General features: G+C 43.2%; 1 protein-coding gene across 1 annotated transcript in view; it reads left to right on the forward strand.

The window, feature by feature from the left end:
• Positions 1 to 24,312, forward strand: part of EPHA4 (EPH receptor A4) — a 168,655-nt gene that overhangs the window by 139,257 nt on the left and 5,086 nt on the right. Inside the window, exons 14-17 of the mRNA XM_063306702.1 lie at positions 10,012 to 10,161; positions 14,752 to 14,945; positions 19,107 to 19,262; positions 19,521 to 20,400. Coding sequence (XP_063162772.1) covers positions 10,012 to 10,161; positions 14,752 to 14,945; positions 19,107 to 19,262; positions 19,521 to 19,635 — 615 coding nt within the window. The 3' untranslated portion in view covers positions 19,636 to 20,400. The remainder of the gene's footprint in view (positions 1 to 10,011; positions 10,162 to 14,751; positions 14,946 to 19,106; positions 19,263 to 19,520; positions 20,401 to 24,312) is intronic.

Raw genomic sequence — 24,312 nt, forward strand, 5'->3', positions numbered from 1 at the left:
CCTCGCTCTCGGTCACGTCACCCCCCTTTGTCCCATGCGTTGCCCTGCCATTGGTTGAGGGTTTCTAGGATCGCCCATCCTCAGGTTTTCATTCTTCTGCTGATTGCTTTCAGCTGGGCGATCCCCGTGGTATTGCTGCTGATGGCTTGGGTGGCTCCGTGATCCGTTTATCTATTGTTTGTTAGCCGTTAGTCGTTGTGGGTTGATGGCTGCTTAACTTGTACCCCTTCACCTATTTCCTTGTCATTGTCATGAGTGCCATTGCGCTGATTACTTTAGCTCAACGGCACTCATGACATACTGCCCCCTTTCCGAATAGTGTTCTCCCCCGGGTTTCTGGGTTTCCCCCATGGAGCTGTCAAAACGCCATTTTTTTTTTTTTTTTTTTTTCAAAGTTCCCGCCGGAGTAGTTGTCGCCCCTCCCTTTGCTCCTCCCTCTACCACGTGCCTTCCCAGGGTGTGTCCATGGTGCGCATGCTCGGGTTCTGACCTGGCGTGCGCATGCTCCAACCACACCCTGTTTGTTTGGCTCAGTTCGGCGAGGCGAGAGGCGTGGCTGGTCGGGTGCTGCTCAGCTCCAGGTAGGGCCCTTTTTTGCTTATTTGGAGTGCGTCGCCTTTGTTGTGTCTCCTGGGCGTTGCCCCCAGGTTGCCCTGTTGACTTGCTTGCCACTCCCCCACGGCCAGGGGGCGGGGGGAGGGTGCTGGCGATCGTTTGTCACCACCCCGTGGGCCCGGGGCGGGGGGAGTGAGTCCCGGGGGGGGGAAGGTCCACCCAAGTCGCGGGCTTGGGGGGGGCCCCTTCCCTTGGGGCACGGGAGGCGGGGGGAGGCCTGCGGGGGGGGGGGTTGGTTTTGCTGACCTTGATTGCGGTTTGTCGGGGTATGCCCGGTGGAATGCTCTGGTCAGGTCAGGCGCTTTAACGTTGTGCGCCGCCACCCATTCCGGGTGGGGGAAGTGTTTCCACCTGACCAGATAGTGTAGGGTTCCTCGTTGCTTGCGTGAGTCGAGGATGTCCCTTATCTCGAAGTGGTGTTGCCCGTCGATCATAAGCGGTGCGGGCTGAGGCGTGCTTGGGTGCCATCGGGAGGTGGTTGCCGGTTTTAGGAGGCTGGTGTGGAACACCGGGTGGAGCCTCCGGAGGTTGTGTGGCAGGTCCAGGCGTATTGCTACCGGGTTCACTATTTGCGTGACTCGGAACGGCCCGATGTACTTAGGCCCCAGTTTTTTCGAGGGTTGGGTTGACTTTAGGAACTTGGTGGAGAGATAGGCCATGTCCCCCGCCTGGAACGTCGGTTGTTGGCGCCGGTGCTTGTCGGCCTGCTCTTTGTAAGCAGCCTGTGCCTCCTTCAGCGCCGCCGTGATTACTGGCCATGCTTCCGCGATCTTCCGTCCCCAGTCGCTGGCGTCCACCTGGGGTTCCGGGGGTTGAGGTAGCTCCGGTATGGGGACGAAGTCGCGCCCCGAGACTACTTCGAACGGGGTTTTTCCCGTGCTCGTGTGGACGGCGTTGTTGTATGCGACTTCGGCGAACGGGAGCAGTTCAGCCCAGTCGTCCTGGTGGTAGTTCGTATAGGATCGTATAAATTGCTCTAAGGTGGCATTAAGAACCTCAGTGGCTCCGTCCGTCTGCGGATGCCAAGCCGTAGACAGGGCCTGTTGGGTCCCCGTCAGCTTCAAGAAGGCCCGCCAGAATTTGGAGGTGAACTGTGTGCCCCTGTCGGTCACCACACGTGCGGGACATCCGTGTAGCCTGTACACGTGGATGAGGAAGAGTTTGGCTAGTTGTTGTGAGGATGGGACTGACGTGCAGGGGATGAAGTGGGCCTGCTTTGAGAAGTAGTCCTTCACCACCCAAATGGCCGTTTTCTTCTGGCTGGGTGGGAGGTCCACTATAAAATCCATAGAGATTTCCTCCCATGGGCGGGAGGGTTCTGCCACCCGTTGCAATAGCCCCGCGGGTTTGCCTGGTGCCCGTTTGGCCCGAGCGCACGTTGGGCAGGACGCCACGTAGGTTTTTACGTCTCGCCTGAGCGCGGGCCACCAGAATTGCCGCCGTGTTAGGTGTAGGGTCTTGAGGAACCCAAAGTGTCCCGCTTGCTTGGCGTCGTGTGACCTATGCAAGATCGCCTGGCGTTGCGAGTCCGGGACGTAGATTCTGCCTTCCCCCCATGCTAGGTCTTGCGCCATCGTTACCTTGTCGGGGTTTGCCAGGAACCAGGGGTCGGTTTTGAGGGCGGCGGCGAGGTCCGTGCGCATTCCCCCTGGTAGTTGCGGTTGCCTTCTTTCCGTCGCCGGTTGTCCCGCCGTCGGCTGCGCCGTAGCGTCGAGCTGCCTCCGTGCGCCGCTTCGGGTGGTCACGGCCATCCCCAGTTGCGAGGCGGATAGGACCGTCCCAATGGTGTCTGGGGCGGGCTCTTCGTCTTGGGGCAGCCGGGAGAGGGCGTCGGCCAGGAAGTTCTTCTTGCCCGGCATGAACTTCAACTGGAAATCAAAGCGGCTGAAGAATTGTGCCCATCGGACCTGTTTTGGGCTAAGGCGTCTAGGCGTTCGTAGGGCCTCGAGGTTCCGGTGGTCCGTCCAGACCTCGAATGGTTGGGTGGCTCCCTCGAGTAGGTGACGCCATGTTTCTAGTGCCGATTTCACCGCAAAGGCTTCTTTCTCCCAGACGTGCCATCGCCTCTCTGTCTCGGAGAACTTCCTTGACAGGTAGGCGCATGGTTTCAGGAGCCCCGTGGAGTCTTTTTGTAGGAGGATGGCTCCCAGGGAGAAGTCTGAGGCGTCGGCTTGGACCACGAACGGCCGTTCTGGGTCCGGGTGCGCGAGGATTGGCTCCGTCGTGAACAGCGCTTTCAGCTTGTCGAATGCGGTCTGGCACGCGGGAGTCCAATTCAGCACTGTGCCTGGGTTCTTGGCGCGTCTGGTGTCCCCCACCCCTTTGGTTTTGAGGAGGTCCGTTAAGGGTAGGGCTATCTCAGCGAACCCCCGGGCGAAGGACCTGTAGAAATTCGCGAATCCCAGGAAGCTCTGTAGTTGCCGTCTGTTGCGGGGCCGCTCCCAGTTTAGTACCGCTTCGACTTTTGCGGGGTCCATCTCGATGCCGTCCCCGGAGATTCGATACCCCAAATAGTCTAGGCGGTCTTTGTGAAACTCGCACTTTGTGGGCTTTGCATAGAGCTGCGCCCTTCTGAGCTTGTCGAGGACTTGCCTGACTAAGGTTACGTGTTCCTCGTATGTTTTTGTGTAAATAAGGACGTCGTCGATGTAGACCAGGACCCCTTTAAACAGATGTTCATGCAGTACCTCATTGATGAGCTGCATGAACACCCCAGGGGCCCCCGCGAGTCCGAAGGGCAGTACCTTGTACTGGAAAGCGCCTAGGGGGCAGTTGAACGCCGTCTTCCATTCGTCCCCCTCCCTGATTCGGATGCGATAGTACGCCTCGCGCAGGTCCAATTTGGAAAAGACTTTGCCCGTGGACAGGTGGGCGAGCATGTCCTTCACCAGGGGTAAGGGGTATTTGTTGGACAGGGAAGCCGCGTTTAGGCCCCGGTAGTCGGTACAGAGCCGTAGGGTCCCGTCTTTCTTCTCCCGGAATAGGACGGGGGCTCCGACCGGTGAGCATGCTGGCTCTATAAATCCCCTGTCTAGGTTTTTATCGATGAACTCCCGGAGGGTTGCCATCTCCTTCGGGGTCATCGAATAGATCTTTGGTCTAGGTAGGGGGACGTCGGGCAGTAGGTCGATTCGGCAATCCGTCTTGCGGTGGGGGGGTAGTTGGTCTGCCTCTGCTTCTCCGAAGACCTCGGAGAAGTCGGCGTATTGTTCCGGTAGGTCTGCAGTGGTAGCGGCGTTGTCTTGTGTGGTCGCCTCCGCTCGTCCTACCGTGGGGTTGCTTTTGCCAGCTGGTACTGGTGCTCGATACTCGCCGTCGCCGAATGTGAAGGTGCGGGTCGCCCAGTTGATCCGCGGGTTGTTTTTCGCGAGCCATGGCATCCCCAGGACTGCAATGGGCCGTCCGATGGGCGTGACTACGAACGATGTGCGCTCGGTGTGAGTGCCCATTTGCAGGGTGACCGGCTCGGTTTGTAGCGTGGCTGGTTTCCCCCCCGCTGTGGAGCCGTCCAGCTGGTGGAATGCCAGCGGCGTGGGGAGGGGGAAGCAGCGGAGTTCGAGTTTGGCGACTAGGTCGGGGTGGATAAGGTTTTTTGAGCACCCCGAGTCCACTAGTGCCGCGGCCGTGGTGGCTCCGTTGCCGGCAGAGAGTTGAATTGCTGCCAATATTACGGAGCTTTTGTCGTTTCGTTGAGGTGGTTCGCGTTGCTGTCCCGCCGCCTGCCTCGCCACGCGTTTCAGGGCAAGCGGGGAGCATTTCCCGCCGGCTGGTCGGGGTCGGTATTGTCCTCTTCTCCCCAGTAAGCGTCCCAGCCCTCTTCCGGTGTCGCTGTGGCCACGGTCATTCGGCGGTGAGGGGGCGGCCCCGGGTTGGGTGGTTTGGGGCTAATTTTCGGGGCGGGCTTGGGCGCGCTGGTCGGCGGTCGGTTGGCGAAGCAGTCCGCCGTCTTGTGCCCTAATTTGCCACACCTCCCGCAGGGCTCCCGGTTGAACTTCTTTTTAGGGTATATGGGGCCGGCCATCCCCCCGTGTGGTGCGGGTACCTTTTTCCCGACGTAGTTTGTGTCTTCCGTGGTTGTCATAAGGAAGGTGCGGTGCGCGTGTTCGGCTTTCCCCGCGAGGTGGATCCACCCGTGTAACGTTTCTGGGTCGTCGCGGTAGAGGGCCCATTGGAGAACGTCGCGGTTGAGCCCCTTTTTGAAGATTTCCAGCAGGGTGGTCTCAGACCAGTCGCAGACCTTTCCCGCGAGGGCTTTGAACTCCAGGGCGTAGTCAGGGACCGTGCGTGCGCCCTGTTTAAGTCTCTGGAGTGCGCTTTTCGCCCGTACTTTGGCTAGGGGGTCTTCGAAATAGTTTTTCATCTCGTTGATGAAAGCAGGGAAGGTGGCGAGGGCGGGGGAGCTGGACTCGTACAGTTGGACGTACCAGTCCGCCGCCCTGTCTTGGAGTTTGATCGCCACGGCGCCGATCTTGTCGGCCTCGGAGTCATAGGAGTGTCCGTGCCTCCCCATGAACTCCCTAGCGTTGGTGACGAAAAACGAGAGTTTTGAGGGGGTCCCATCGAAGAAGATGGGGAAGTCCTTTGGGGCCCGGGCGTTTTGCGCGGCCCCGCCTCTCGCTTCCCGGGATGTGGTGTCGGCCGCCTGTGCCGTCTGCTGGCTTTCCGCTGGCTCGTGTGGGTTCGGTGCTTCGCTCGGGGTGTGGGCTTGTGCGGGGACGTCATTGGGTGGCGCGGGGGGCATAAGCGCCTGGAGCATGGTCCGGAGTTCCGTCAGCTGAGCCCGCATGGCCGCGAGTTCAGCTCGTGCCTCCTCGTCCACAGCCCGCACCGCCGCTGGGGCCGGTTCCGTTGGCGCGTCCTCGGGGGGGGGGGTTCATCGTCCCTCCGCCGCGGGTCCGCTTCCTCCTCCGTCTGATGGGTGTCTCCGTCGTCCTCCTCCGTGTCGAGCACCGTGGGGCTGTCGCTCCACGCCCGTTGCTGGGGTGCGATGTGGGGCGCGGGGTCCTCCGCTGGTTTCGGAAGTCGTGCTGCTCCCTCCCGCGGTCGGGTTGCCTCCGTCGCCATCTCCCCTTGGGGTTGGAGCTGAGGCTCGGGTCGGGTGGGGCGGGCGTCCATGGCTCCGGGAGTCCGCGGTGCCTCTGGCCTCGGTCGGTCCTCCTCTGTCTCTTGCCGCGCGGCTCGCCCTCCTTGCCCGCGCCGTTCCGGCCTCATCTTGCTGGTCTTCTCGCCGTCTACTCCTCCCGCGGCTCGTTGTCGTCCGGTGGGGCTCGGCGAGGCTGAGTTTATGACTCTCAGCTTTATGTCATGCGCTGCCTACCTCTGAATAACGTTCAGACACTGGGTTGCAAAGCAGGCTCTGGTTTATTTCAGGATAGGTCCAACGTTGTTAGAAAAAGCTGAGAGTGACAGGAGCGCGCCGGTGCGGGGTTTAAATACCCCGCGCCGGTCAGCGCCCCCTCGCTCTCGGTCACGTCACCCCCCTTTGTCCCATGCGTTGCCCTGCCATTGGTTGAGGGTTTCTAGGATCGCCCATCCTCAGGTTTTCATTCTTCTGCTGATTGCTTTCAGCTGGGCGATCCCCGTGGTATTGCTGCTGATGGCTTGGGTGGCTCCGTGATCCGTTTATCTATTGTTTGTTAGCCGTTAGTCGTTGTGGGTTGATGGCTGCTTAACTTGTACCCCTTCACCTATTTCCTTGTCATTGTCATGAGTGCCATTGCGCTGATTACTTTAGCTCAACGGCACTCATGACACCAGTCACTGAAAGTTTTCAATTCTATGAGCTGGTGCAGGTGAGACTAAAAATAAAATGCCATGTACATGCAGACATATCACAAGCACAAGAACGTGCATTTTAAGTGAACTAGACACAAAAATAGCGCATGGCAGTCTAATGTCTTGCATTCAGCCATAGCTACGTGGATGTTCCCAGAAAACTAACAAAAAGGAGTATCATGAGAAATTCAGTAAAGCAGGGCATTATATTTACTTTAAAGGATGACTCTAGACCCCCAAAACCCTATGAACATTTTTTTTTTAAATAAAAGGGATTGGTTGCTTTGTCCCAATGCTTTGTTTAGACATCTGCCCATCTACCAAAAAAGGGGAAAAAAAGAGAGAGACAAAGATAACCTGGAGGAATAGTCACCTGAGGGCTAGAGGAAGTGGTATGGTGACTGGTTATAGCAGTGTTTCTCAACCTTGGCAATTTTAAGATCTGTGGACTTCAATTACAGAATTCCTCAGCCAGCATGCTGGCTGGGGCATTCTGGGAACTGAAGTCCACAGATCTTAAAGTTATTAAGATTGAGAAGCACTGGGATATAGTAATTATAACAGTCATTACGTAATAACACCCTGTGACATGCACTCTATGTTTCAAAAATGTTCTGGACTACAGTCCATACTCCAGGAAATAAAGCCAGACTGCTCACTTGAGGGAATGATATTAAAGGCAAATCTGAAGTACTATGGCCACATAATGAGAAGACAGGATACTCTGGAGAAGTTGCTGATGCTAGGGAAAGCAGAAGGCAAAAGAAAGAGGGGCCGACCAAGGGCAAGTTGGATGGATGATATTCTAGAGGTGATGGATTCAACCTTGCGAGAGCTGGCGGTGGTGACAACCAACAGGAAGCTCTGCCGTGGGCTGGTCCATGAGGACATGAAGAGTTGGAAGCGACTGAACAAATGAACAACAACAAGCAGTCATTATGCAACAACCCCCTGTGACATGCACTCTATGTTTCAAAAATGTTCTGGACAACAGCATTGTGAGGGCTTTTTTTTTTTTTTTTGCCTTTGAAAGTAGATTATGGTTGAGGGACGGTGACAAGAGAGTGTGATCTATAAAATCATTCATAAATTTTATAGATTTATAAAATCATACATAGCTTGGAAATACAAACAGAGAACAGGTTTTCTCCCTCTCTCACATTAATTACTCACTAAAGGAAAATGTGGGGAAATTCTGGCCACTGCAACAAATAGTTAAATATGTAACATCAGATAAAATGGTGACCAGTTTTGATTATTTTAAAAGGGACTCAGCAAATTCTTAGAGGATAAAACAGTTGGTGGTTCTTTGTCTTGACTGCTGTAAACTACTTCTGGAATCCAAGACAATAAGCTTAAAAAACCAATTGTTAAGGGGCAACAGTTGAAGAGAACTATCCCCTTCATGCCCCATGCATCTGTCTGATGTGCTTGACAGATTAGTGGACTAGATATGCCCTTGATCTGATCCAGTAAGGCTCCTTATGTTCATATGTTATTAAATAGCCAGTAATTTTAAAGGTTGGTAAGGCAGAATTTCTCTTTGCAGAAAACATGACGTTTTTCCGCCAGGTTCTTTAAATCCAGTAATTCTAGTTTAATCATGTTTTCCACCAGTTTTCGTGGGACAGAAGCTAAGCCAGGACCTCACTGGATCTCCACCCTCATTTCTTATGGTGTTTCCATGGTTTTCCACTAATCTGCTTGTGTGGCAGGCACAGGAAATACCATTGTATTCTGCTTCCCATATCATTTTAACATACAGCTTAATCCTTGAGTTTGTGATTAAAATTAGATAGTGACCTGAGCTATTTGTTTCTTTGTCAATTGTAACTTGCTCTGTGATAAATGCTTGCTTAATTGGCCTTGGGCCATTATCCCAGGTTTTTTTCCCCCTATGCCTTAACTATAACAGTCCCATATATCCACAGCTCCATATTGTTTAAAGGTCAAGTATCATAAGGCATCATGAAAATCACCCCAAGATTTATAAACAAGTTAGATAAAACAAACTGGTTTTGGTTTTGATAACAGTGCTTTGAATATAACTTAACATGCTATTCATAAAAATCATTTACAAGTGCCCAATGGAAGCTGTACCAGATAAAGTTAAAAAAAAAGAAAAGAGTGATCCTAATGTCTTTCTTTTAAGCAAATAAAATAGTTATGATCATGCTTATTCTAGAGAATCTAAATCAAATAATAAGAGTGGTACTGTTTTCAGTCATTACTCTTACCACATTTGATGATAAGAAGGCATGCATTAGAATTGCAACAGCAACATGTTTTATTCACTTTTAGAATAGTGTACATGTTCTTAAGCATTTGAAAATGGTATTCCTGAATTGATTTGTTGGCTGGGGACAGGCCATCGAGTTGTTTGATGAATGTGTCTCTCAGTTGAGTGCATGTAAAACAAGGCTGGCAGGAACAGTGGACAAGAAAGATTACAGCAGCAAAGCTCTTGCTAGCAACCATCTAAATCAGTGTTTCTCAACCTTGGCAACCTTAAGTTGTGTGGGCTTCATCTCCCTGGGAGTTGAAGTCCACACATCTTAAAGTTGCCAAGGTTCAGAAACACTGATCTAAATAATAAGAATGAATGTTAATGTTGTGAAATCATTAACTGTATTAATGTATCTACAAGCAGAGAAATCAATACTGTTTTGTGTGTGCACACAGGTGTACACAGATATATACACATACACAATGCAATATAATACCAAAAGACAAAAGCCCAAACCCACATAAAACAAAAGCCCAAACATCATTGCGATATAATGTACAAGACCATTTCCTGATCTGGCATCACTGTGACTAAAAAAAGGGGAAAAAACTTGGGTGATTTTCCCTTCTGCTCAGTAACACATGGTAAGATATATGAACTGTTTGCATTAAAAAGTAAATAAAAGAGCTAGGTATGAAAGCAGAATTCTATAATACACAGAAATCATAAACTCAACTCTCTGCATTTTGCTTGTCATAAAGAGAGTCAAACAGTCATGCCTGGAATAGATAGCGAATGTATGGCCTATTATCTCAGCTAGGACTGATCACAATTAAAAACTCAACAGAAGGTCCTAGGCAGCCTAGGGCCACAACTGGGGGGAGGGGGACAAGAGGGGCATGTGCCCCAGGTGCTGCGCTGGGGGGTGCCAAAATGGGCACGGAATCCATATTTGCTCCAGGTGACAGAGACCCTAGTTGTGGCCCTGCCTAGGATAGTGAACACCCACTCCAACTACTGAAATATTTGTTATATCTTCCTAGCCTATGTAATCTGCATACTTTCAAAACCATTTGGAGTAACCACAAAGGGGAGAAACCTATTTCTTTTCTTTCTGATGAAGAAGCTGATTCTTTTCAAGTTTAAATCTGCTTGGTACCAAATTTATTTTGCTTATAGAAAGATTATACTCTAGTTGTCTTTTTGGAGGGTGGGGGTGGGGGGAGGAGGAGAGGGATTACTCTGTCATCTTTTCATTAATATCTTGTTTCTTTATATAAATAATGATGCACACCATCCATACATAACTAGAGCAGCATATAAGCCTATATAAATGAACAAACTAACCTAAAGTATTTGCAGTTTTATAAATGCCTCTGTTGATTTATTTGTAGGGTGGAAAGATTCCTATCAGATGGACTGCACCAGAAGCAATTGCCTATCGTAAATTTACATCAGCTAGTGATGTCTGGAGCTATGGAATTGTAATGTGGGAAGTGATGTCATATGGAGAGAGACCTTATTGGGATATGTCCAATCAAGATGTAAGTGTCTGTCACCCCTGTGGGAACCACTTTTTGTGCTATGTTGCCATGGAGTTGGAATTAAGTATGAGTGAGACTAGCATAATAATTTTATTTAATGTAATGTGATATTTTATTTTCTAGGCCACCTGCCTCCACAGTGAATCTGTGTGGTTTATCATTTAAAAAGAGTTAAAAAGAAAACAGCATATGTCAAAGAAAAAGGAATACAAACAACTGGAAAATTGACCCTATAACACACACACACGAAGTCCAAAGGGGCTTGATCACCATCTTAACCTAAAGCTTGGGAAAACAACCAGGTTTTTAACAGTTTGTGAAAAATCAGTAAGCTGGGAATGGTATGGATCTAAGTTGAAATGAAAGAAAGAACAGATGTCAGATTTCCTGCAAGACGCTAGGAACACTTTAGATGCTGATGGTATGAGCTACATGGTTTGGACATTTTTCTTCCTTAGTTCAAGCAGCCATGGGGCAATGTTCTAGGATCCCAGAAACAATACTAGATTTTTTTTCCTCCAGGCAGTTACCACAGTACAGTTGAAATTAATTAAGCATATTTTGTGATGTGATAAATACCATTTTGCTATGATATGGATAATATATTTGATCAAATAGCTGCTATCCATATCAGAATAGTTGCTGTAAAGATTGGACTATAAATTGAGAGAAGACAGATATCTACATCAAAAGGCCATGAGCCTAATCCAGCTTCCAGTTTTATTTGTGGGATACTACGAGAGGAAGTTTCCTACTAATTATACAAACCAGAAAAAAAAAAAAAAACAAGCTGGGATGTTTACTGTAGATGGTGAGAAACTAGAAAAGGGCACATTTGCTGAAGCTTGTGAAATTGATTAGAGAACAGGCAAAATATCAAGTGAATGAGGGAGGAACTGCTCATGAGCTTTGCTTCCTCCAAGAGGTTGGTAGTCAGGAAGATATCCATCCATCCATCCATCCATCCATCTATCCTTTAAAAAAAATCCATACATAAATGTGCAGGAAAAGAGAAATGTTGACAACACGGAAACATAAGTGAGGTGGTTGGCTGAGATACTGCAACATGTTATGTAGATCTACAGATATGCACTTAAGTACTCAATTTACATTTTAAATTACATCATAAGAATGGAGAAATGAATTTTCTCAAAAAGGAAATGTTATCCATTTTTAAAGCATTTCAAACAATCTAGTGTGAAGAGAAAATTGCTGATATTGATTCTGTATCACTTTTTCATTTGAGAATATATTACTGTATCTATAAAGCAAGTTTTCCATTGATATTTCAAACCCTAATGTGAGTTTAACTCCTATTTTGAGCTGACAAGTTTATTGAAGCTTTTATTATTATTTATGTGTGAAAAGTCTGAGCAATAACATCAACAGAAGATATATCCTTGGAGTACATTAATAATGAGCTTTAGTAAATGACACCTTGTAAATTATGCAAGTTCTTTTAACTGTACCATCTAGAATACTTCATTCAAAGTGGGAGTTAATAAAAGTTCTGTTTTTCTAGAAACACAATGAATGAAACTGCAATATCACATGACAATCTAAAAAGGAAGAAAATCCAGTAAAATAAGAAATAAGCAATATCAGGTTGATTTATAAACAGCTCAACATTTCTTGCCTTCTTTAGTCTTGAGATATACAAGACAGAACCTTTCAGTCATCAACTGGAAGTACACTAATTTTTAAGAATTCACCCATTAATAAAGTTAAAAGATGCCAATGTTGTTTATAAATGTGTTTTGATCACAGCACACAGATGTCTTTTTAATATCCTTCAGATGTAGAATATAAAAATGGACAGATCTTATCTTAGTGAGATAACACATGCTATATAAGATTATGCACATACTTTGCAGATAAAGGATTTTAAGTAGCAGAATTAAGACAGTAGGCATTTGCAGAGTAGACAGTATTGGATGGGATGATCCAAGGCTTTTAACTCAGAATAAACAAAGTCACTAGTATTTAGGGTGGAAACAAAAAACTTCAGATACATTCTTAAAACACAAATTATTATCGACAAGAAAAGTAGATTTAGAGCTGTCCTTTTGTCCATAAAAAAGGAAAAAAGAACATGAAGATTAATTGGACTAGTGGTGCAGTTCTGATGCCTTTTACCAGAAGAGGTAAAAAAATTCTTTGCAACTTACATCATTCAAACTGTCACTTAGATAAAGAAAATGCTTACTAGTGACAGTGGGGAGGAGGGAATATCCGTCTTTTTTCTTTCAATTAGAATATAAATAAGACTGGAAAGTTATTAATTTTGTTTTAGTGAATAGGGTACAGTTTCTAGAAACCTTGGAGACAACACTCTACTCTGTTTCTCTTAATGCTTAGTGGCCATGTGGAAGTATGAATCCACATTGCTTGCCATTGTGCCTGAGCTACTCTTTGTGTGAAACAAATTGTATGGTTGTGTGGATCAATGTGTGTGGCCAATTAATCTTTCTTCAGTCTGTAAAGACTGCCAGCAAGAGTGCCCATTAGTGCCAGCTGTGATGGTGTGAAGTATTGTGAACTAGGCATGCCCAGCAGTTGGGAGCTGGATCTCGATTATGCATGAGCTTATTCTCAGTAGGTTTGCCAAACAGGCAGCATGTATGCAAGAGTTTATGTGACTTTTATAAAAAAATGGTTTGGGATCATATGAATATAGTTCACAATTGCACACATTTAACACTACACACTGGCATGGTAGGATGATTTGCAGCTGACCACTATGGCTACAGGGTAGTCAACAATTACCCCTCTCCTGCACTACATGACAGACAGGTTTGGTCGAGAAAAAAAGAGCCAGGTGTTTCTAGCAATGGGACTGAGCCAAACTACTACACAAAAGTTGAACTGTAGTCTGGTTGCTGGAATGCATATTGTTATATATTGACCCCTTCAGGATATCTCATACTGTTTTTACTGGCATCCAGAAGATGAACGATCAGCGGAGCAACAAAACTTCTAATACAGTGCTCAAAATTTCCAATAGATATAGTCAGTCCTTGAAATATATTTCCATTTTGGGGGAGGGGGGCGTATTTGAGACTTAGAAGAAAAATTCTATGGCAGGATAGAATCATAGAATACAAGGTTGAAAAAAACTTTGGACAGCATGTAGTCGAATCCTCTATTACAGTATCTTAGGCAAATGGCCACCAGCCTCTGCTCCAATATTGTAGCAAATTAGAGTCTACATTTCTTGAAGACTGCTCCATTGTTGAACAACTCTTACCATTTGAAAATTCATCCTGATGTCCCGTAGAAATCATCTGCCTTGTAACTTAAGCCCATTGTTTCATGTCTTGTCCTCTGGAGCACTTCTGCCCTGTGTGCTACATGACTGCCCTTCACATACTTGAATAGAGCTGTCATGTCATTCCACATTCTTCTCTAGGGTAAACAAACCAAATAGCTCCAATCAGTTTCATGAACTTTTTTTTCTCCTAGCCCCCTTATTATCTTGGATACTGTCCTCTGGAAATGCTTCCATTAATCAATCTCCTTCCTAAAATGCAGTGCCCAGAACTGGACATGTTATTCTGTTTATGCTCTGACCAAAACCGAATAGAGAGGAACAATGGCTTCTCTTGATCTTGACACTGTAATTCTGTCCAGTATGGTCTTGCCTATCTTATACTCATGCCTTTGATTTTTCCTGCCCAAATGAAATATTTTGTATTTGTTGTAGAAATTCATCTTGCTCGTTTCATTGTTCTAACTTGTCAAGATCCTCCTGAATCCTGATACTGGTCTCTATAGTGTTTGCTACCTCCCTTTTTTTATATCATCCACAAATTAGATAATCATATTTTCTAAGCCTTTACCAAGTCATTTATAAATATGTTGAATATCACAGGGGATAGAAAGGAGCCCTGCAATACATCAGTTGACATCTTCTGCCTTGATGTGAAGCAAGTCAAGTTATATTATGTCCACCTCTTTCTCATGGTCACCTAATCTGATCATTCTAAACATCATGCTCATATCAGATTGATTTGGCATGACTTCTTAATAGGTGGCTTTTGCCAAGCTATATATTATTTTATAAATTCTCACAAATCATTTTGCCCAATAAGAACACCAAGGTAACTAGAATGTAGTTACACGGCTCCTTTCCCCCCCCCCCACCTTTTTGAAGTTGGAACAATATTTGCCATTTCATTTCATTTAGCATATTTAGCATATTTATGCAGCCACCCATCTCACAAACATGTGATTCTGGGCAGCATACAACACAACAACTGTTAAAATGCCATAACAATCTGAAAACAACTTTTTCAAAGTCCTCTGGCATTATACCCTTATCTAACCATTTTTCTCTAATCCCAATTTTAAAGTGTGCATCTTGGCCTATGTTTATTATCTGTACATTATCTGTACTTTCCAAATGACTTCACTTTCCATTACTTTAATACTACAAGTGGCCATTTAATAACATTATTTTGGAGTTTTCTAAGTATATTATGTAAACATGAATTTGATAGATGCCAAAACTGAATGAAATTTGCCTTGCTTTATATTAAAATGCTTTATATTAAAATGTCTCCTAAAGCATTGTTTTTCCTTGTTTCTTAGGTTATTAAAGCCATTGAGGAAGGCTATCGGCTTCCACCTCCAATGGACTGCCCCATTGCTCTACATCAGTTGATGCTGGATTGCTGGCAGAAAGAACGTAGTGACAGACCTAAATTTGGACAGATTGTCAACATGTTAGACAAACTCATCCGCAACCCCAACAGCTTGAAAAGGACAGGCTCAGAAAATTCCAGGTCAGCTGTACTTTCCTGATGGGGATAGATTAAGGAAAATATTGGTGGTGACAGCCAGCTGTAATTAACCTCAACTCTTGTGCTAAACTGTATTCTATTTCATAGTTCTGACCAGGCTACTTGTAGTTCTCCAATATAAAATAGTAGATATATACTTAAATCTTCTCAATATAACCTTACTTTATTTATATATTAGTTATATATTTACAACATATAGTTGCATCTCAATATTAAAAAATATAAAAATGCAATAGAAAAAAATATATTTAGAGACTTAAAAAATTACTGATTCTTCTCATGCAGCAGCTTGAAGTTTTTAAAAATAAATTTAAGTGTCTGTGTTGCTTTAGGGTCAATTAATGAAAGAAAACTTAAAAAAACAATTTGCAAAGAGAAAAATGGGTTGATACATGTTGTGCTTTGGAAATAAATATTATACGACTTCCTTTTTAGAAGTGGGGGGGCAGGTCTAGTACAAGTGGTCACTGAGGACAATACTAAATGATAAAAGCCTTTTTAAAATCCTTTTCTAACATGATATAGACTGATGTGTCATATCACAAATTCCATCATCCTCAACCAACATGGTCTTTGGTTGAACTGGCTGGAGTTGAAGAAACTTACACACGAATATATCTGATGTGAACCAGATTGGGGGCAGCTGGCTTGCCTGAAAAGGCTTCTGTGTGAAAAATGATGACTTCAGAAGACTAAAAAATAAATTGTGATGTTAATTCTTCATTTTAATGCCTTTTAATGAAGCAAATTTAAATAGGTAAAGGTGACCTTTTCTTCCTGTTAAGCAAGGAAAGGAGTAAGCTCCCTTGGATGCAGCTGGAATAATTTGTAGTTCCCCCCATTCTCATATCATTGTGAATTATGTCAGAAACCTATGTGAGGTTGAATCTAACTCACATAAGGAAGTTGGCAGAAGGCTTTCCCAACTCCTGCTGTCCCCTACAGTCCCTCCCTTCTCCAGTTCCCCACTCATGAATCATACTTCTACTTCAGTGGCAGAGCATGAGCATCCTCTTTCATGCAGATGTTCCAGGCTCAAAACTACATATAGCTCTTCAAGTAGGGCTGGGAAAAAACATTAGTTTTAAATCCTGAGAGCTATTCCAAAAAGGATAGACTATACCCAGCTAAAACAGAGTTCTGTCTCAGTATAAGATAGTTTGAGAATTACTGTAGGTTGAAACATGTAATTATTTTCCGTTCTCCAGATAGGCTACCCGAACTGGGCTACCACAATCTGGATAACCACTAGATGGCAGCAAAGACATAGCATTTTCAATATCTCTTTAATGTAACCAAATGATTGTCCAGATATTTTACAGCCCAGATCTAACAGCCCTATCCTAGCAGCACCTCAGAACACAAACCACCATATTGTCCACCAGATGCTTTGGACCCAACCCATGGCTAATAGAATCTTTTTGGGAAAGTTTTCAATTTTTCATATCATTTTTTATGTTAGTAACAGTGATACAGCTTTTTATGTAACTCTGATTGAAGTAATGTTGCCAGGGCCACAGGAATAAATACAGAGATCTCTGTTCAGCTGCGATTAACAGAAATTCAATATATATTGTCATGCTTGCATATTTTTTTATTATTTTTTAACACTTCCTATTACAAGGAACAGAGAATTGCCCTGAAGAGCATAGTCAGTCATGTGTCCCTGGAACAAGATGTCATAAGTAGCCAGAGAGAAGAGGTGATAGGAGAACAAAATATTCCAAAAATGACGTGCATCTTTATCTCAAGTGAAACTCCACATCCCTAAATTAGTTCAGTGAGCTGCATTAAATGAGTAACGGATCAACCAAGGCTGAACAGTACTAAATGTAAATGCTGACGATCCATGTTTAAGGAAAAAATGGTGTGTGTGTGTATGTAAGTGTGTATATGTGTACAGTATGTACTGTATATGTACATATACATTCTGGACACACGGCTTACTGTTTACACACTGCTTACTGTTTACATTAGAAAAGAGAGGCTATTAGCCCTCTGCTTCTATTTTCTTGTTTCTTCTAGTTTGTTCTAATTGCATCTGTAGTATGACAAGTGTATACCCCTTCCACTATTAAATTGTTTAAGGAAGGACTACATATTATCAAGTGTTTAGTCTTCGCTAGCAGTGTTTGATTCCAATTTTCTGATAAGCATACATCTTAGACTATTTTAGTTTCTGCTGCAGTGTAGAATCTGATCATCAGTGCTTATTGTTATGAAGTTCTTTTTAACACAAGCATGAAATATCCTGAAAAGAATAGGTGTGCATATTTAGCTATGGCTTTGCACAATGCAAAATAGCAAAGAATGTTCTTTTATGGCTACCCGTGTTTATTCTGATACCTGCTATAGAAAGAGTTGGCGAAGATAGATAGATAGATAGATAGATAGATAGATAGATAGATCCTCAAGCTAAGAAGCACCCCTGCAATCACATACAAGAAGCCTAGAGTCTTTGATGCTGCACACTTGAAATAAATAAAAACACTAATCTTTTGTTCATCTTAATACTAGCAAATAATTCTTGTGGTTTAAAAATGGCACAGAGCATGTAAAAGTTTATATGGTCTTTTCATATTAAAAACATTTTATAAAAAATCATGTGACATTAGAAACTGGAACTTGCATTCTATAAACCAAAGATTGAAGCTGTGGGTGCTCGGTGCTAGTATTTTGCACATACAATGGCCAGGAATTGATTGATTAAAATTGATTAATTCTCCGCTGTACGTGCTTCACATGCAAACATTTAACTTGCTTCTGTATCTGCCAGGAAGAGGCCTGATGGAAGCTTTTGCTAAGGTCTGAACTCCCAGATTGTATGAGAGCTCATACTTTTCATCATTGATGTTTCAGATGTGTTAAATTAACATTTGAGGGTATTTTTTTTTTCATGTTTGATAAGGGCTCCATGGGGAGGACATAATTCATTCACAATTGATCATCACCCCATCAGGACCTCACTTGTACTATTAATGAAGCAGTTTTTGTTTTGTTTTGTTGGTATGTTCTTTATCAGAAATATTAAAGTGGTGCAGTTAATACATCTGGATTATGAAAGATTAGGGAAAGATTAAACTGATAACTTCAGATTTTTCTGGTATTTTCTGGTATTTTTTCTTATTTATACCATACTTTCCATATAACATGTTAGTTTGCTCCACTCTGATAATGTACATGATTGATTTAATTCTAGCATCACTTAATTAGTCCTTACCTGAAGACTTGTGTACGAAATCAACATTTTTCTCTGAACCAGGTCTCTATAATCCCAAAACATATAAAAGCCACCAAACTGGGAAAAGCTTTTCTAAATTATTTGAGATAATATGAATTCCATGGTTTTGTTATTTATACTTGAAGATGTGAAGATGCAGGGAAATAATTTAAAAATATTTTCAATGACTCTTGTTTGGTTATATTTCCCTCAAATTGCAAAAAAAAAAAAAGTACTGTATAAAAACACTTCAAAATCCAAAATGTGGATTTTTATGAAATATTTCCTAATATTCTCTGTTTAAAGGCTATATAAAAAGAAAAACAATATCATATATTGTTACCAAACCCAAAATATTTGGTATTTCGGAAACCTAATGTATGATTTTATGTAAGACTATTTAAGTGTATTTATTTATGCAGCTATTTGTTTGCCTCCTCAGTAGATTGTAGATTGCTGAGTGCAGATTTTAGTATCCAATTCTTGTATGCAGAGGATAAATTATCCAGAAGAACTCTCAACTGTAAGGGCAAGGACATATTTTTTTTTCCTCCAGGGAGTAGGATTCATTTTCATGAAAAGAAAGAATTTGGTGTTTGTTTGCTTATGAGCTTGTTTAAATTGTTGAGTTTGTTCCAGAGGTTGGAGGTTTTTATCTTCCATTAGGCAATAAAACCCTGTGACAGGGTAGACATTGGCAGCAGCTTCTATTTATTTATATGTGTAAAGATTGTTTAAAAACTATTGTGTATATTTCAATAGTTCCCAAATTTCAAGTTCTCCCCATCAAGCCAAAATACAGATATTTTTTTTCAGAAAATATGCATAAATGTTCTATCTCTATTTATACCAGAAAACTAAAGAGTCTAAAATCTAGATGCTTTCCTTGTTAATTAAGATGATTTGTTTGTATTTGTTTCTAGGCCTAATACTGCTTTGCTGGATCCTAGTTCTCCCGAATTCTCAGGTGTAGTTTCTGTTGGCGATTGGCTTCAAGCTATTAAAATGGAGCGATACAAGGATAACTTCACAGCTGCCAGCTATACTACCCTAGAGGCTGTGGTGCATATGAACCAGGAGTAAGTACTCAGCGGTATTAACAAAAAATGGGTACATCTGGATTTAATCGGATTGTTTGCTTTGCATTGCATATCATTACAGTCATTAAAATGTTGGTATGCCTTCCTTTAATAGTGGGCTATTGAAATGGATATAATTTGAAAATACCTTCTACAATGCATTCAGACATTTAATTAAGCATTTATATAAATTCACCTTGCTTTACATTATTACCTCTTGGCTCATTCTTTTCTTTCTTTCTTTTTTAATTCATGTAGTGACCTGGCAAGAATTGGAATTACTGCCATTGCACACCAGAATAAGATTCTGAACAGCGTCCAAGCAATGAGGACCCAAATGCAACAAATGCACGGCAGAATGGTTCCAGTTTGAGACAGTACTGAATAAACTCTAAACTTTTGAAATTAGTTTACCTCATCCATGCACTTTAATTGAAGAACTGCACTTTTTTACTTCTTCTCCTTGCCATTGAAATAACAATAATAATGATTTGCAGCACTGTTTCATATATAAAGATTGCTAATAGTGTTGCAAGGAGGGAACCTACAGAAATGACAGACTGTCATTTGAGAACAAGCCTGGAACAAATTGTTTCCTGGAATATACTTAGATGTGGATCAACATTATGTAATATACTTGTATCTATAAAACATCCATTCAAGTTCTGAAGCTGTGTTTCCTGCCAGATACTGTGCTTAAACAAAGGAAATACTGTTGTTCCCCCCAGCAGCCATGGGATTACAATTATTGTGTTTGATCTGTGGATAAACCATTTTTTTTTCATCTTTTATTGGAACAAAGAATCTTCTGAACCAGGAAATGTTGGCATATTCTAAGCATCCATGGTACTTTGCAGAAAGCTTGAAGGAGAATATTATTTGGATGATCAGTGCCTCTCAAGATTTATCCACTTGTGATCTGAGACAGGAAGCAACCTTCATTGATTACTGGATTTATTTATTTTATTTTATTGAGAGAGGAATGTTGGTAGCTGTTATGGTTGCTGTTGCATTACACTGAGTATATCTGTCATGGTTCTAGAAATCATCTTACTAGTCAGCCATTCTTAGTTATGGATTTTCCAAATCTGCACCTTTCCAACCTATAAGAGGCCACTGATAGTGCAACACTGAAAAGGTCAGTGGAAGTATGCTTCTTCCTGTTGTTTCAGTTTCCATTACTGATAATCAAACAATGCATTTATGAAATGGAAATCATAAAGGATGTTTATTCTGGTTGATTTCTGTGCTTAATGGGAGATTGTGATTTTACTAACTGGCTCCATTTCCCCACACTAGTTTGTTGACATATTTGTAATGGTTGTCATTTTGTGCAGAACTGTGTAGCCTCATAATTCACATACTTGATTTTTGGTATACATATTAGATGGTCCAGAGCTGTTAAGCTCTAATACATTCCTATGCAACTATGATACTCAACATATATCAGATTTGCTACAAAGCATGGGATGATTCACATGAAAACATAAACATCTGTATAGGGAAAAGACCTATGGGGAAAAAACTTTATAGGTTTGTTAGATTGAAAAATGGATTATATCTATATTCTTTAAATTTTGGGTTGTTGCTCATTGCTTCAGTTATATATATATCTTCTCAACTTAAAATACTCTAAAACTGCTTTTTCCATCTGAGTTAGTTAGTCATGCTTCAGATAGAGGGAATTGGTTATTACAGCATTATAAACAGTTGGTTTTGTTTTATTTACATCAACTGTTACAGTCATATTCTCTTAAATGCCCTGTTACAGAATTGTAGAACCAAAGTAACATGGAGTATGTCCTGGAGGTATCAAAGCTAAAATAAGCTAGAAAGATCATAATTTCAATTTTTGAAATCCATTATTTGTATATAAAAGGAAGTGGTAAATGAATATGAAAATGTGATGATAACTTTATCTTAACATCACTGGGAGCTGAGAAAGTGCTTAATATTCCAAGATTGTGTTCAAAAGTTTATGTTGTCAGAGTAAAGCAACAGCCAAGAAATTAGTGCTCTGGGCTGCTGGATTTTTGGAACAAATATGTGTTGATTATTATATTTATTTTTTTGTGTTTCTGTTTTGTTCTTTTCTTTCCTGTGCAATTAGGAATATGCAAATGTCCCATTCCAAAAATGGAACATTCTAAAGTACTCTTGAATGTTCACCTCTTGAAAGTTCACATTTTGCACATACCTAGGTGTTACTGATCCAGTCATATAACAAAGAGGTCCTAGATTGACTTGGTCTAGGTGCCTGATGGACCCAGTTGGGGTTCAGAGGGAGCCTGAAGTTTTACCAAGGATCTGGTGGGCAGTCTGGCTGAGGCCTTGATTGCAGCCTCAAATGGGTGAGTGATACAGGCCTTAGACAGCCTCTCCTCTTGTGCCAATCCTTGGGGATGCCTTGGTTTACTGAGCAGCTCTGGGAGATGAAGTGCATGAAGAAATGCCATTGAGGAAAACAGAGTAAATCCAGTCAAACATGGGTACAAACCCCTGTTAGGGCTTACATCAGGGTGATAAGGGTGGCAAAATGATGTTATTTCTCCATCCTTATTGCATCTGCTGATAGCTACCTGGTGGTCCTGTTCAAGGTTACTTAGTCCCTGCTGGGGAGAGAGGGATCACAGGATTATTTGCAGGGGCACTGTAAAGAATAATCTAGCTACAGTATTTGTCACTCAGAATCATTTAGAGTTGGACTCCAACTGGACAGGTCCAGATGAGGAGCCCAAGATATGGCTTGTAGGATTATATGGAGTGAGTTTGTGACTCTTGAGGAAGTGGACAGGATTCTCCAGTCTGTAAGCTTGGCCATCTGTTAGATCCAGGCCTCTCCTGCCTGGGAGTCTATCAGCATTTGGGCCAACACTGTGATGTCTGCTTCTCTGCGAGAGGGAATAGTCCTCTCACCTTCAGGGAGGCTATGGTGCTCCCCCCTCCCTAAAGGCTATTACTGGACCTAACATCCCGGACAATTTCTGTCCAGTCTCCAACTTCCCTTTTCTGGGAAAGCTGATAGAAATGGTAGTTGGGCTTATCTATACTATTTTAGTCTGGTTTAAGGCCAGGGAGAAAGCATTGGTTATGCTTGTTGATAACCTATGGCAGAGCCAGGATGGAGGTTGTGCAGCCATCCTGGTGGTCCTTGATCTCTCAGAGGCTTTCAGTGCCATCAGTCATGGTATCCTATTAGGCAGAATTTGGGGGCTGGGAATGGGAGATAGTGTTCTGCAGTGTTTTTCTTCCTTTCCCTGTGGCTGGTTCCAATACGTATTGACAGGGGGTGAGAGGTCACACCCCAGCCCCTCACTTGTGGGGAGCCTCAGGGCTTGACTCGCTCCTCTTTTGTTTAACATTTACATGAAACCACTGGGTAAGGTCATCCATCAGTTTGGAATCAGGTATCACCAATATGTTGATGATACCCAATTTTATGTCTCAATCTCAGGCCAAACAGGTGATGCTGTTGAAGCCCTAACCCAGTGCTTGGAGGTTGGGCAGGACTGGATGGGAGGAACAGACTCTGGCTTAATCCTGACACTGAGTGGCTTTGTTTGCTTGAAATCTTTGGTTCTAGGGTCTTTCCATCTTTAGTCTTGAATGGGGTCGCACTTCCCTATATGAGACTAGTGCACAATCTGGGGGTCCTCTTGGACTCACAACTCCTGGTCAAAGAGGAGGTAGAAGTTCTGGCCAAAAGGGGTTTGTACAGGTTCAATTATGCCCATTCTTGGACCAGGAGACCCTTCAGACAGACACTCATGCCTTGGTCACCTCTTGATTGGATTATTATAATACACTATACATGGGGCTACAGCTGGTTGAGAGTGCAATGGCATGAACAGTGATGGTGTGCACACATATCCCCACTGCTTCATGAGCTGTACTGCTTGCCAGTTGGCCTCTGGGCGCAATTCAATGGGCTGATTATCACCTATAAAGCCTGCGTAATATAGGGATATAGGGCCTGGTTACTTGAGGGACTGCCTGTCTCTATATTTTTTACCTGTCCGATGAGGTCAGACAGAGTGTCCATGCACCAGGTCTCCTGGGGTTCCAGAAAGTCCTTAAGACCTAGCTCTGGCCCCAGGCCCAGGGTAATATGTTTGTGGGTCCCCTGTTGTGGTTTCTTGTTATTGTCATGTTTTAGTCCAGGCTGTCTGTGTTATTTTATGTTTTTAACTGTTTTTATTGTTTTGGGGTTTTGTAAGCTGCCTGGATAAGAATAAATAGAATAAGAATAAGTCATCTTGAGGGACCTTGGAAGCATGCCTTCTCAGTGATGGCTCCAGCACTGTCGAACGATTCTCTCCCCAGAAATTCATACTGCTTCCATCCTTTTGATTTTCTGCAAACTGCTAAAGCTGTTCTCCCAGGCCTTGGATTAGGATGGTGCTTGAGCCTCTTTTGTTTGATTTTTTGTACCTTTTTTCTTTTTGCTGTTTCATCTCTCCTCCAGTCAGTTGTCTTCTTCTTCTTGATACATTTTGTTTTTTTTATTTTGTTTTGTTTTTTATTTGTAAGCAGCACAGAGTTGTTCTGGAGTTGGGCAGCCTCAAAATTGAAAAAAAAAAAAAAGACCAATGTGACCAGAGGATGTACAGCTAGATAATTTGGTGGAGAGAATACAAATATCATGAAGAAACCATTTCAACTAATCTTATTGTTTTGAGGATAGCAACATCACTTTTTAGGACTTAAGCTTTGGTTTCTCTCCTCCCTCCAGTTCTATCTATTTGTGACAGTAGCTTCAGCATAAAAAAAATAATGACAACTGAATTTGATTTGCTAGCAATCACTGGATTTATTTGGAAGCCAGGAAGATTTAGTGAATTGAACAAATAAAACCTGCCATATTTCCAACATCATCCTCATCAATTCTTGTCAGTTGTAACAACAAGTTGCTGATTTTAACCACAAGTTTCTCTCATGAATGAAACTTCGAAATTAAGTTGTTGGGAACAGGAGATGCTAAATTTGGATCCTGTCAAAATATTTTTTAAAGAATTTTATTAAGTTCAAAGCAAATATAAAAACTACAAAA

This window comes from Candoia aspera, chromosome 6 (genome assembly GCF_035149785.1).
Source record: "Candoia aspera isolate rCanAsp1 chromosome 6, rCanAsp1.hap2, whole genome shotgun sequence".
Classification (NCBI taxonomy): domain Eukaryota; kingdom Metazoa; phylum Chordata; class Lepidosauria; order Squamata; family Boidae; genus Candoia; species Candoia aspera.